Source organism: Patiria miniata, unplaced genomic scaffold, assembly GCF_015706575.1.
Source record: "Patiria miniata isolate m_02_andy unplaced genomic scaffold, ASM1570657v1 HiC_scaffold_1, whole genome shotgun sequence".
NCBI classification, from domain to species: Eukaryota; Metazoa; Echinodermata; class Asteroidea; order Valvatida; family Asterinidae; genus Patiria; species Patiria miniata.
Window position 1 is genome coordinate 581,178 of NW_024037047.1, and position 14,114 is coordinate 595,291.

At 41.4% G+C, this 14,114-nt stretch overlaps 2 protein-coding genes across 2 annotated transcripts; both read left to right on the forward strand.

Annotated features, from left to right (window-relative positions):
• Positions 1-2,395: 2,395 nt before the first annotated feature.
• On the forward strand, positions 2,396-5,103 carry LOC119723125 (vitelline membrane protein Vm26Ab-like). The gene is made up of 3 exons (XM_038193709.1): positions 2,396-2,449; positions 3,135-3,260; positions 3,658-5,103. The coding sequence occupies exons 1-3, from the start codon at positions 2,396-2,398 to the stop codon at positions 3,883-3,885; spliced, it is 408 nt and encodes a 135-aa protein (XP_038049637.1). The 3' UTR covers positions 3,886-5,103.
• Positions 5,104-7,461: 2,358 nt separating this feature from the next.
• Positions 7,462-9,344, forward strand: LOC119734048 (transcription cofactor vestigial-like protein 2). The gene is made up of 3 exons (XM_038207447.1): positions 7,462-7,634; positions 8,004-8,132; positions 8,855-9,344. The coding sequence occupies exons 1-3, from the start codon at positions 7,584-7,586 to the stop codon at positions 9,008-9,010; spliced, it is 336 nt and encodes a 111-aa protein (XP_038063375.1). The 5' UTR covers positions 7,462-7,583; the 3' UTR covers positions 9,011-9,344.
• The last annotated feature ends 4,770 nt before the right edge of the window (positions 9,345-14,114 follow it).

Here is a 14,114-nt window from a genome sequence, read left to right on the forward strand (position 1 = left end):
GCCTGTTCAGCCAAACAACTAAAAGGGTCCATGCAGTGATTTTTTTCTTAGGAACATAATGTACATCTTTCTACTCCCCTAATATGTATGAACATTTTCATACTGTTCAGCTTAGGGGCTTTCTGTTCAAATTGTGAACCCCAAAATTTACTCATTGAAACATTTGTGAAAAGGTTTTGCTCACTGGCATACTGACATGTACTGATACAACAACAAATCCCCCCCCCCCAAAAAAAAAGAAGAGAGAAGAAAATTTACGACTGCAAGTATCCAACATTCTAGCAACATTTTGTGCCGAAATAGCTGTAACGTAAGAGGTTTCTGCCCGGAATGACACCACAGTTTTGCTCATGAATATAGAAAATTGATATAGCACAACAAAATGGGAATAAAACACCCTTGAAAATGGCAGAACGAAAATTGACAATAAGGTAAAATTGGACTCAAAGGTGCATTTTCAAGGATTGCATTGAAAATAGCCTTCCCTTCAAGATATAATTACTGAAACAATATTTCAAATTCCTATTTCATCATCAATTCACACGATCTCTGGTCCACGGTATACAGTCATTGCACATCCAAAAAAATGTAGAGACTTGCCAGATCATGAATTTTGCTTTCGTTTTACTGTGTATCATTGTGTGTGTAGCACTAGACGCGTGATAGCGTATCACGAGATCGGATGTTTCAAAGTTTAATGATTAATCCAGGAATGTGTTTCGTTTTTAATTAAAGGGCCCATGCAATGTATGTTTTGTTTTAATTCACCTTTGTGTTCCATTTAACCTCATTTTCAATTTTTGATTTGCCATTTTCAATTTGTTAGTGTCCTTTTTTGTTTTTCTGCTAATGCACATTTCAATATTCATGAACAAAACTGTGGTGTCATTCTGGGCAGAAACCGCAATGTTACAACCATTTCAGCATGAAAGTGCGACAAGTTTGTATACTTTGCTGTCTTAAATTTTCTTTTCTTGGATGAATCGTTGCTGTGTCAGTCCATGGCAGTAAGCACCTTTCGCAGCGATGTTTTCAATGAGAACAGTTTGGGTTCACGATTTGAAAAGAAAACCCCTAAACATAGAAAAGTGTTTTTCTGAAATAGCATCATTTGAAACCTTTAAATAATTGCACTTCTCAATAAAATTAACCAAAAAGGGGGGTGTCTTATAGTTTCCATACAATTAGGAGGAGTAGAAGGTTGAACAAAATGTGTTCCTAAGACAAATTAATCGTATGAACCCTTTATAGGGGCTTATTTCCCCATGGTTTGACTCAGTAATGCACGTTTCCTTTGGGAGGCAAAAACGTGCAAATCCTTTGGCAGGTGTATAATTATAGTGGCGTAACAGGGAGGGGGAGGTATTAGGGCCCGCCCAGGCCATCCGAGGCATGTACCCTCCTGGTGGCCCTCCTGCCAGTGGCGTAGCCAGGATTTTCTGTGCAGTGGGGGCCCGCGGGGGCACAAGCATTAAGGGGTCACCAATGGTGGACCGAAGAAAACTTCACCCAAATTTCCACGCCACCATATTAGTGCTGAAAATTTGAAAAGCAGGGGTGGGGGGGGGGGAGGGGAAAGACGTGCCCCTCCCCCAGGACCCCTATCCCCATCTTGGCTACGCCAATACTGGCTCTAATTACTGCATGAAGGCACATCAAGTTATTACAATATAAAACTTCAGAACTATTATAATTATTATTTATTCGACCATCACAAAAACAAAACAAAATAAAATTGAGTAAAACGATCATAAAACAACAAACAACAAGTACAGTAAGACAGTAGCGGGGACCTGGGACGAAAATCCGAATACATGTCAAGACAAATGACAGTTGTGTGGGTCAGGGACCGCAAAAGCAAAATGAACTACTGTTAACCGCGGGTATGCAGCCCCGCGACCCCCCGAGAACTGTACCGATTCCATCTTTAAAATCGTTGAAATCGGACGAACAGACAAGAAATATTATATTTATTCCCGAGTTTGGCCTTTAGAAAATGATTCTTTATCCGGAAGCGGAACTGCAGATGAACTGCAGATGTAGCCGTGGTTTGGTAAACACCGCTGTGTGAAAGGTGAACACAGCGAGTACTGTTCTAATTTTAGAATGACCTTTCCCTGATGTATACCCATTGTCAGCGCATATTATTGTTGTTGACCTTTTGTAAAAAGTCCTTGAGCTTGTATACCAACTGCAGTCACGCGGTGTTTCCACAATCGGAAACCAATGACGTACTTGCGTGACGTAGGAACACGCAATCGTCATGGGGCGAGCTATTATTAACATTTCCACTTCCATAAATTGAGTGAGAGTCGGATAACTTTTCATTCCTCAACCGATCGTATACCGATAATTTACTTGTGTTGTTTTTGTCGTTAAATTTTGTTTGTCAAAAATGCCGCTGCATCATCACCATCATCATCACGGACATGGACTCCTTGGTCACCACGTAAGTATTTGAGTAATAATTTGACAAACTCAATTATAGTACGATTATAGGATCATTTACTCTCCATGTACTTCGTTTGTTTCCAATAAAAGCACCACTCAAAATCCAAAGAAGAGTCTTCAAAACCTAACTGTGGAATGTTCAACTCGGTGGATACTATACACTTTTCAAGAAGAAAGTAAAAAGCCATGCGCAATCTTTTGACCACGAAACACACGATTTCGGCAACTCTTCTATTTGCAGTCTTATTTAAACAGGCTGGCCTCCTCAGTTAAAACTGCTTTCCTTGAGGGCCCTGTACAAAAATAAAGAAAAATTAAAATAAGAACTATAAACAAATTAATCAAGTAATGTTTAAAATTAAATTAAAAATACCATTATTAAGATATAAACATAAATAAATGATATTAGTTTAAGCAAATATATAAGGTAGTGCAAAGCAATACAAAAGATAACAGCATATTAATACAATGATATAATAACGTATATGCATTATAAAAAAAAACAAAATTCCACAAAATATTACGACAACAAACAAAGTTTACACGTACATGAATAAATGATAAGACACATTTACTTTTATTTCAAACGATCAGTCAATTGACGTACTCAGCTTTAACACAAACCTCTGCATGCTAGATTAGATTGGAGATGATACAATTGATTTTAATTGATTTCTTCACAGCACGGTCATCATCACCATCATCACCATGGTCATCATCACCACGGTGGGCTCATAACCGGCCTGGTGGTCGGTGCAGCGATTCGATCAGCGTCTAGGCGACGGGAGCGACGTGCAGTTGCTGCGCAGGTGAGTTTTTGTTACTGTTTCTTCCATTGACAAATTACCCCGTTTTGTTTATGTAGACTATCTATGTTTATTTCATAACGAACGGATATCCCTTCTGCTATCTTTCTTTACCCCGTCTTAAAACCTCTCGCTCTTTGAATACAATATCAACATATTCTCCTCTGTTTGTTTCTTGTTTGGTTCCACCTTGGCTTGGCCTTGTGGTTGGCGATTTCCATAAAAAACCTGATTTGTTTTTGACGTTCGTTTACTTTAAAGACAGATACTCAATTCAACATTATCCCTTTTCAAATTGTAAACCTTCAGTTTTTGAAAACTGGCACAAATTGGCACAGCCACTGTTCAATCAGATAATTCTCTAATCGTCGCCATTTCCTTGTTGTTGTTATTTTTCCAGGCCCCACCAGTGGTAGTTCCGGCCTACCCTACCGGGCAACACGCACCTCCAGCGCCGGTAGCTTACCCCGCTCCACCCGCCTACTCCGCTCCACCCGCCTACTCAGCTGCTCCGGCCGTACACGCTACACCAGCAGCTCCAGCGTACCCGTCAGCTCCAGCCTACCCGTCAGCTCCTGCCTACCCTACAGCTCCTGCCTACCCCGGCCCTCCTCAGTACCCACACTAGAAGGAACCTCGCATCTCCCTTGGAAAACCAGACTGAAGACTTGATGTGATACTGGACACTTGTTGTTCACTTGCCAAAGCACAACAATCTTTCTAACACAACAAGGAAGTAAACATCTTGATAAAATGTCAAGGAGTAGCCGAAGTGCCGAACGTCACATTGCATTAATTGAACAAAAAAAATCCCACATCAATGTTGGGTTTTCCCTTCACTGACGTACTTTTATTTATATAAACACTGTATACTCAAGTGTTGACCCGGGCGAGTGTTAGAAACAAATCAATCGGTTGCGATTCGAACTCACGACCTCTTGCTTACTTGTACAGACGTCCGAGTTTGCTGGGGTCAGCTGGCTGTTTGGAATCTGATATAGCATCGGGTAGCGATATCTATTTTTTTCCGTACGCTTTTTTTTTTATTTGTACACATGCATATATGGGCGTATTTCGAAGAACGTTGAGTTGCAAGTCAGGTTCTCGGACTTTAAATAGCATCCAATGGGAATCGAACTCGCACCATCGGATTTGTAATCCAATGTAGTAGCCATGACACTACAGCAGTGGTTCGATTGATGCAGTAGTTTTAAACATTATACTTCTGCATATATAGGGCCCTCCAGCATAATTCTAAATATACTAACAACATGTGGTATTAAAAAGAAAACATCCAGCGGGTCCTGCAAGAAAACTATTCATAAGATGAAATTTCCGTCGGGGTGATGTACGTTGAATATTGGGTTTTTACCCTTTACTGATGTATTATAACAAACACAGTTCACTCAGTATTGTCCCTGGTGTTTATGAGATGGCGATTCTATCTTACGAAAAAATTACATCAGCAAAAACATACATTGTTTTGGCTGGTACTTTATTAGTACAGGATTACTACAGGTAAACCAAGCATTCTGTGTTCAAGAAAGTTTGTCTGCTTGTCTTTAGACTTTTGTCTCTTCGAAAGACCAATTTGTTTATGACTTCAAACAAGTCGGTGAAACCGTTTATAGAATGTCGTGCAACAACCACTTAAATATAAAGTATTTATTTGCGTTTTTCTTTGTTGGAATTTTGTATAATTTATTCACATGTACTAGTTTTGCAAAGAACTGCTTGTATATACTTTCGTCACATATTATGTTTTTTTTATAAAATGTATTATATAAGCTGTTTAATATAACTTATTTTTGGGTAGATGAATAAAAACAATATAAATACCGATTACCTATACCTGTTTTAATTTTGATTTCTCGAATATATAACGAAATAATATAGTTATTTAGCCCCCTTTATATGGACACGCAGCATAAGGCACACATTTAGTACAGCGGGGTGGGGGTGGTAAGGGTTTATTTACCACCGCAATATTGTGTAAAGACAGCCCTTTTCCATTCAAGTGCCTTCTTTTCACTAGCGTCCCCCTCCAATAATTTTAAAGAGTGTATACCTTTAAAAAAACAACAAGTCCCTCCACTATTTGATTTTACTGAGGCCAAGTGTCTGGTGAAAAATACCTGTCTACATTTCAGCACGGATGTGCGAGTTCCCTTTTCAAGAACTTTGTATCCCGCCCTCAATAAAGATTGATTGATTGATTGATAAATGGTTTATTAAATCAGCTTTCTCGCTACCTTTAGCGGAATTGTGTGAAGCTGTAACAATATATATTAAGAATGCATTAATTTAAAAATACTAAAAAGTAATCATTACAATTATACTATTAAGAAATGATAAAGCAAAATTTAAGGACACCAACATTGATAAAATAGCAAATCAACAATTACATGTATTCTTGCTGTCTTCTTGTGGCAGTCGCGGCCCAATTACAGGGGGGGGGGGGGGGAGGTGGAAGAGATTACGGGGGGGGGGGGCTCATTTTCAGGAGAGGGGCACTCAATGGGTTTTAAAAGACACTAACCAGACACGATGATTTGATGACAAAAACCTTGCTCAAGGTTGGCAAAGTGAAGATGGTTTAAAGAAAGGGGCTGCAGGCGATCCACTGGGTAAAAGCCAACAGTGGTCGGATCGGGGCCAGGGCCCTATTCCTTGGCTTGGTTAACCAAAGAATTCTGCGCCTACGATCACCGTTCTTTGCTACTACTAACGGTGCTAGCAAAAATAATATGTACTTACCCTGTTTGCAGTTCTAGGATGTACCATAGCACGCATGGGCATAAGCCAACATTCCTCCCTAACCCGTGAAATATGCTTTCCGTAAGCAAGGAATTTAGTGCTACAGGATTAAGGGGAGGTTTTTTTCGCTAGCGGTAAGAAAGAGGGTGGAGACTAGGGTCACCTGTAGAGTTTGAATCTAACCATGGAAATCTGTGTACCGTCCACACTTTTCAGACATATTTGCTTGTCAGTTACCACTGCGGATTCTGAAAACGTACACATGGCAGAGGGGGGGGGGGGGGGCACGGGTACATTATGACCCAGCTAGGGTACAGCATAGAATAGTGGTTGTTTCACAATTTCACTCTTCTTGCATTATAGATTACAATATTTTTTTGGGGGGTGGTCTCAAAAAATAATAATCACTTTCATAATGTCTCCGATTGTCCATTCTACCACTTAAGTATCCCTGCTACTTATTTTCTCAGATTTTGTCGTCTGCATGCGTAGACAACGTAGTCAGGTTCCCTCACTGACAATTCACTGACGCCCTGACGTCCAAATCGTAGGTCAGGTAACCGCCAGCTGGCTAAAAAAAATAAACATGATGGCCCTTTTTCAAAGCTAGGCTACGTTTGCGGTGTGGGTTTACCATTGATGTTCCAATCAATTAAAAAGAAAATCACACACTTCTTAATATCATGGAGTAATGTTTCTGTGAACAGTGACTAATGTTGAGCTGGGGGTCTTCAAAGTAAGGGACCCAAATAGCGGGCGAAGCCGAATGGAGACAATGCTGAGGTTTTGTAACCGTTGTCAGATCCAAAATAGTACATGACGCAGCAAAGCTCGCCATGGCCCTCGTACGATGCGAGTGCATACTGGATGCACAAACTCATCATTGAATTTTTTTTTTTAAATGCAAGCAATGAATATTAACTGCCAACTCATTTTTGAAAATTTCAATACCCATGGCAGGTAGATAAAACCTACCTATACCCCAAAATAGCCGGGCGCCATGATTGTCGACGAAATGCATTCGGCACACTTTGGACATTTTCGGAACCTGGAGACATTCCTCCCGTTTTGGGCACGTGCCTTGGCGGCTACCTGTCCTGAGATTCATCAAAAAATAGTCCGAATCTTTTGGTCTGCGAACCAGACTACATAAACGCTGTCGTCTGCTTCAAAACGTAGTACGCATGTGGACTGGTACATGACGTAGGTTGAATAGGGTATATGAACACACGTGCAAAGTGACTAATGTTCTGTTTTTAGAATAACCTTTCCCGCATATATTTTCCATTGTCAGCGACTATTGTTGGTCCTTGCGATAAGAAACCATTGTAAATAGTACTCTTGGTTTGTATAGCCTAACTGTAGTCACGCGGTGCTTCGACAATCAGAAACCAATGACGTATTTGTTTGATGACGTAGGAACGCGCAATCATCATGTGACAAGCTATTATTATTAAACATTTCCACATCCATAAATTGAGAGAGCGTCGGATAACTGATCATTTTCAAACCGAACGCATTCCGATATTTTACTTGAATATTTTCGATCGTCAATTTGTTTTGTCTAAAATGCCGCTGCATCACCATCATCATCACGGACATGGACTCTTTGGTCACCACGTAAGTATTCGAGAAAAAAAACCTAAGAAATGTTAAATAAGGTGGTTCAATCTCATTCAAAAAAAAAAAACTTTAAAAAGTGGGAAATAGACAACTTTTACTCGGGAGGTAACACACTGAGTGTACAGTGTTTATACGTCGGTGGAGGGCAAAAGTTAATTTGATTTACATCACCCCGACACAAAATTCCGTCTTATGAATAAATTAAAAACTGGTAGTTGGTACTCTTATTTAGGCCTGGGATATTCTGTTGTCAGGGTTAACATTGGACCTGCTGCGTTTTAACACAAGCCTCATAATGCTAGATGAGATTACAAATCTGACATTAGATACAAATCTGACATATGATTTGAATTGATTGCTTCACAGCACGGTCACCATCACCATCACCACCATGGTCATCATCACCACGGTGGGATCGTAACCGGCCTGGCAGTCGGTGCAGCGATCGGAGCGGCGTCTAGACGATATGAACAGCCAGCAGTTGTACACGTACAGGTGAGTTCACGCCCGAGTACCTCCGTTTAAATAATAAACGTATTTCCAGTCGTCTCTATTATGCTTACAGTGTATTGAATTGAGTCCGCAATGAAAGGATATCCTTTCCAGATGACCTTTCTTTTCCTTCTCTGTCCCCAAATTGCTTCTCTCTTTAACTAGTAAATCTCAGTTGCGGTCAGCGATTACCAGTTCCCTGAAAGATAAAAACGGCAGGGAAAGTGCTGATTTGGGTTTGGTTATCCGTTCAGACTAAGGACTTGGGACGATTTCAATGGGCCCGAGAACGTGGGCACTAGTCCTCGGGAGAATTCGTGTACAAACCTTATGGGAGCTGTTGACAAAAAGTTAGTACAAACAAAAGGGAACACAAAGAGGAAAGGATCAGGTCCTCATGGGTACAGTAAAAACGAGCTATGTGTGAGTTTCTTCTGCATTCAATAGGGGACGTTGAACAATAGAGGCCAAGAGTTTCTCCAATTCCCGAGAGGTCCCCAATTTGGATTTGTGGACAAAACATATGGGCGTGCGTGTGTGTATTGTTTTGTTTATATAGTATAGTCCTAGATAGGCTTCATGCCAAGAAGAGGCAAGAATCGCCTATAGTACAAAATGAATCTTGGACACATGAAATAAGAATAGGAGACAGACAAGAGATTGTGGCCGATTCATTTCTTTAAATATTTATCTAATCATCGCCTTTTCCTTTGTGTTATTTTCAGGCCCCACCAGTGGCCGTTCCAGCCTACCCCACCGGGCAACACGCACCCTCACCCCCGGTAGCCTACCCCGCTCCACCCGCCTATTCAGCTGCTCCTGCGTACCCAGCTTACCCGTCAGCTCCAGCCTACCCCGGCCCGCCACAGTACACACACTAAACAGGAACCTCGCAAATCCCTTGGAAAACCATGCTGATGACTGGAAGTGATACATGTACTTGACAGTTCTTGTTCAATTTCCCAGATACTTAAAAGGGCAATGCAATGTATTTTTGTGTAATACAATCCTCGAAAATGCACCTTTGTGTCCCATTTATTCAAATCTTCAATTCTTGTTTTGCCATTTTCAAGGGTATTCTGATGCCTTTTTGGTAATGCAAATTTCAATATTCAAGAGTAAAATGTGTGACACCGTTTCAGGCAGAAACCTCAATGTTAAAGTCAGCACCACAAGTTGCCAGAATATTGGAGATTTTGTTGTCGTAAATTTTCTGTTCTTTTGGTAATTCGGTGTGTCAGTACATAGCAGTAAGCCAGTGAGAAACCATTTCTCACACATGTTTTCAGTGGTCACATTTTTGGGTTCACAATTTGAACAGAAAACCCCTAAACTGAACAGTGTCTTCCTGAAATGACTTTACGGCAACAGCGCCCTCAGTTTTCCAGAAAAGCGTGAATTACGCGTTGTGACCTTAGGTGATCGGTGACAATATTCGTGCAACAACAATTTAAATATACAGTATTTATGTGCTTACAAATATTTAGATTTTGTAGAAGTTGTTCGCCTGTACATGTTGTGCAAAGAAGTGTTGTATATACTTTGTCACATATAATTTTTTTTTATAAATGTATTACAAGGTGCTTAATAAAAGAGTTATTGTATTAGTGATTTCAAGTTACCTCACTTATTGTTTGTGTTTAATATCGATTATAGAATTACTGTTCAGCACAATTTTGCAGTCTATATGGACTCACAACATGGGGGTGAAACGTGAAGAATAATTTGCTTTATTATAATATCTCGGAATTAAGTAAGATTTGAGGCTTTGCATGGTGAAGATACTAAATAATTAAAGGTTTGCGGAAACACCATGTGCGAATAATTTCTCAACTAAGAGAATGGTTCTGAAAAGAACCAGAGGTATAAACTCGACGTTCCGGTCAGTATGCTCTGACCGTCTTCAATCTCGGAATTGAAAATGATTTTACTGAGTGTCTCTGCAGCAGTGGCGTGGGGGCATTTGAATGGGACACTCAGTTTGTGCGGGGGGGGGGGGGGGGGGGGGCACTTACACAGTTGTTATTACAGACTCATTTGTGCCTTATCCATAAAGGAGGGGGTAGGGGCTGGTTTGAAACCACATTACACTAGGTGCCGGTGAGGGGGGGGGGGGTGTTGGCGGCTGCCGGGCAGATGGTTGGACACCAAATTACACTAGGGGGCGCTGATCATTATACAGATGTACCCCTCACACTCCCTTTAACCTTACATTCAAACTTCGTATTTAAAGCTATAATTGTACCTTTTTCCTCTGTTTTTCAGAGCTGTTGAAATAATTTTGGTTGTTGGGTTGCCTTGAATGCAATTAGGCTGTGTGCATGTTCAAGCACACAATGTTTCCCCTTCTCTGGAAAACAGGTTTAGAGTCATTTTGGGGTTATTTTTATTTGTGGCAAAATGAACAGAAACACAAAAAGGAATCATAGGGAAAAATGGGTTGAAAGAGTTTTCACAGTGTGAGTAACATGATTTTTTTGACAGATTTGTCTTAACTACACGAACACAAAAGAATGTCCACACTAGGTATGTAACGTAAACATGCGTGTCTGTGTGGCTTTGTGCCTGTGACGGATCGGTGTTTTGCCGCTCGGTACTTGGTACGGGTAGGCTATGCACGGCCAGCAATGATATACAGCTTTGCTTTCAAGGCTAGTTATTGGGAAGTTCGAAAAATACCTCAAAATCCACATTTTTGATTTCTCATTACAAAAAGTTGGAATGGGGCGTGGTTGCGGGAGGGTGGGGGGTTTCCAAAAAGTGGGTGATATACCCCTCCCCCCCCATTAAGCCCCTGCCGATGTCAATGACCCAATAAGAGTGTAACTAGAGATTCACGTTTTGTGAGTTACAAACGCAGAGTGATCGGGCAGAAAACTGTTTCATTAGACATTGCCCGGTACAGTTTTGAATAATTTTAACTTAAAACAGAAGAAGGATCACGAAATTTAGTATTCCTTCCCGTGGAACCATTTCACATATTAAAAGTAAAATGCATGTTTTGGGTTTGATTCATTTTAGTAAACAAGTTACACATACATGGCACTCGAATTTTGTTAATATTCGGACTTCAAAGTGCACAGTGATCCGGATTTTGTCAAAACTTTATAGTCTGTAGATCGTTGTATGTACCCTAAACTATGCTGTGTCTGGGATAAAAACATCATCAATTGTTGCGCCTTGAGTTACGAAAAGACGATTGTTTTCAAAGTTAAAATGTTACAATCTTATTCCACAATTATGCAGCATCATATTTCATATTGATATGAGTAAATTGGAAAGGAAATCAGTATTGTTGAGATGGCGTGGACGTAATAATTGCAGCAGTGGCGTAGCCAGGAATTGTTCAGTGGGGGTGAGCGGGGGGGGGGGGGGGGCTGGAACATTTATGGGGGGCGTCATGTAGATCAATGACATTTTTTTTAGAAACTCAAAATTTCAGTGGGGGAGGGCGACTGGGGGGGGGGGGGGGCGACAAGGTTTCATGCGGGGGGGGGGGGCTGTCGCCCCCACGCCCCCCTTGGCCACGCCACTGAATTACAGTGATCGTGAAAACACATGCACGTTGGAAATCACAACACCAATTACACGATATTTAAACCCATTACTAGCCAATTGCGGTATAGAATCAGGATACATGAAGAAAGTTTCCTATCCAGGGCTTACTATTCGAGCACCAAGTGTGGGCGTATCGCCTGGGCACGAGCGTGGAGAATACCTCAATAACGGCTTAAATTTTGATCGTTGGATAGGTCTTTTAGCAAACGCGTCATTAAAGTATGAGAAGAGAGAGCTACGTAATTGTGGATGTGGACATTGTCTCACTTTATTTTGAACACGACACAATGACATCACCATGGATCATTGATTTACATTTTTTTTTAAACTGAGAGTCAGATTCCGTCGCACTGATTTTGCACATTGCACAATTATTTGTTGCGTGTAAATTTATCGACGAAACAAAACTATTTCACAAAAAAAATATATTTAAGGTATCAGTTTCTGACCTTAGCTAACTTCCAAGACTTAAATTCAAATGTCAGGCAACAAGCTATCTTTTGAAGGGTTTTGTTTGTTTATTTTTGGGCTAAAAATTCACGCCTTATCGGCTTTTACCGACGCAAGTGGCCCGCTGGATGGGTCACGGGGCTACTTTCGGTTCAAGAAAATGGACCTTGAGCGATAAAACGGAGCAATTTGGCAATTAAATTGTTGGTGTTGTTTACCCTGATTACTATTATTTCTTTGACTTCTGTCTTGTCACGTTTCCTACCCATAGTCCAATGACGTATTTCGTGACGCAGGTTGATCCGGTCACGTGACAAACTTTTGCCACGAGGATGGTTATATCTAGGGGTGTGATACCGGGTGCTTTTCATTCGAGCCCGGGCCGCCAACAACTCACCAACTTCCTTCAGTTTCTTGGTCTGAATTTGTTCAGTTTCCGCCGTCAAGCAGAATGAGCCATCATCATGGACATGGACAAGGGCATGGCAGCGGCCATGGTATCCTAGGCAACATCTTCGGTGGTGGACATCATGTAAGTTTTCCCCAAGATTTCTTCGGTGAAATCGTGTACTTTTCCAGGTTAACCTGCCACTTAAGTGTCCTTAGATACTTACTTAATGCCTTGATGATGCCTAGTGGCACCTTAGCCATCAACAAAGCTCCTCCATCTTGGTCTGTTCTTTGCTAGCCTTTCCAGTTCCTTGCAGCTGTGTCCCATCTGTCTCGCATCAGCCATTGTGTCTTGCTGCCAAATGTTCTTTGGCCTTCTTCTATTTCTTTTCCCTTGTAAATTCCAAGTCAAAGCTTGGGGCTAATCGGGGCTAATTTATCTTGATGCCGTCAAGAATGTTCATTCGGTATAGATCGGGGTATTCGTGGCAATAGGTCGGAAATGTGTAAACCTATCGTTAGAGTGTGGACGATCCACCTCCATTTGCGCTTGAGGATCTCTTCCCCAATTGGGGATTGTTGAGCTCTCTAGTTAAACTATTATATTTCCTTGCCAAGAAAAGTAAAAAGGAATAATAATGGTTCTTATTGCACTCCAAGTAGAACAATTAAAAATGAACTCAAATATTTTCGAATTTGCCAAATGCCAAAAAGACATGTAAAGTGTATATCACAGTATACATCGCAGGTACTGCAGTTTAGGGGTCTATGCGTTCGATTCCCATCAGTCAAATGTTCTATTAAAAAAACAAACTACATTAATTTTGCTAATTTTGCTATAAAAGTACTTTTCCGCATGAGTTTGTAACTGCGCTACCTCTGTGTCATGATGAGTAATCACGAAAGACACACTTTGATTTGGAATGGGATATTTTTATTTCTGTAAATCAGGATAGTCACCACGCTCCTCACCATGGAGGTCACCATGACCCTCACCACCACGTTGACCCGCATCACCACGTTGACCCTCACCACCACGTGGACCCGCATCACCACGTTGATCCTCACCACCACGTGGACCCACACCACGCACCTGTGCACCATGATGTGCATGTAAGTTCGTTTCCAAAAAATGTATCCCTCATAAGCCCAAACATAATTATTGAAGCCCACACGGAATTTTTAATGGGCCAGCATAATTGCTCGTACTGAGTGACTTACTGACCGATATTCTGACTGACTGACTGACCGAGTGACTGCCTGACATGCTGACTGAGTGACTGGCGGACTGACTGCCCGCTTCACTTACTGACCTACTGAGCAAGTGAGTGCCTCACTGATTGACCTCCTGACCGAGTGACAGTCAGCCGACTGACTGCCTGCCTGACTGACTGACCGAATGACTGGGTGACCTTCTGACTGCCCGACTCCCCGAACTTCTGACTGCCTGACTGCCTGACTGCCTGACCTACTGACCGAGTGAGTGCCTGACTGTCTCCCCGACTGATCTACTGACTGGCTGACTCCCCGTCTGACTGACTGACTGACCTATAGACCTTTATCATGCTGCCACCATTTCAGTCGTGT

Coding starts and splice junctions, on each gene's coding strand:
- LOC119723125 (XM_038193709.1), top strand. CDS start 2,396: ATGCCGCTGCATCATCACCATCATCATCACGGACATGGACTCCTTGGT. Junction 2,450..3,134: donor ATGGACTCCTTGGTCACCAC/GTAAGTATTTGA, acceptor ATTTCTTCACAG/CACGGTCATCATCACCATCA. Junction 3,261..3,657: donor GACGTGCAGTTGCTGCGCAG/GTGAGTTTTTGT, acceptor TTATTTTTCCAG/GCCCCACCAGTGGTAGTTCC.
- LOC119734048 (XM_038207447.1), top strand. CDS start 7,584: ATGCCGCTGCATCACCATCATCATCACGGACATGGACTCTTTGGTCAC. Junction 7,635..8,003: donor ATGGACTCTTTGGTCACCAC/GTAAGTATTCGA, acceptor ATTGCTTCACAG/CACGGTCACCATCACCATCA. Junction 8,133..8,854: donor CAGCAGTTGTACACGTACAG/GTGAGTTCACGC, acceptor TGTTATTTTCAG/GCCCCACCAGTGGCCGTTCC.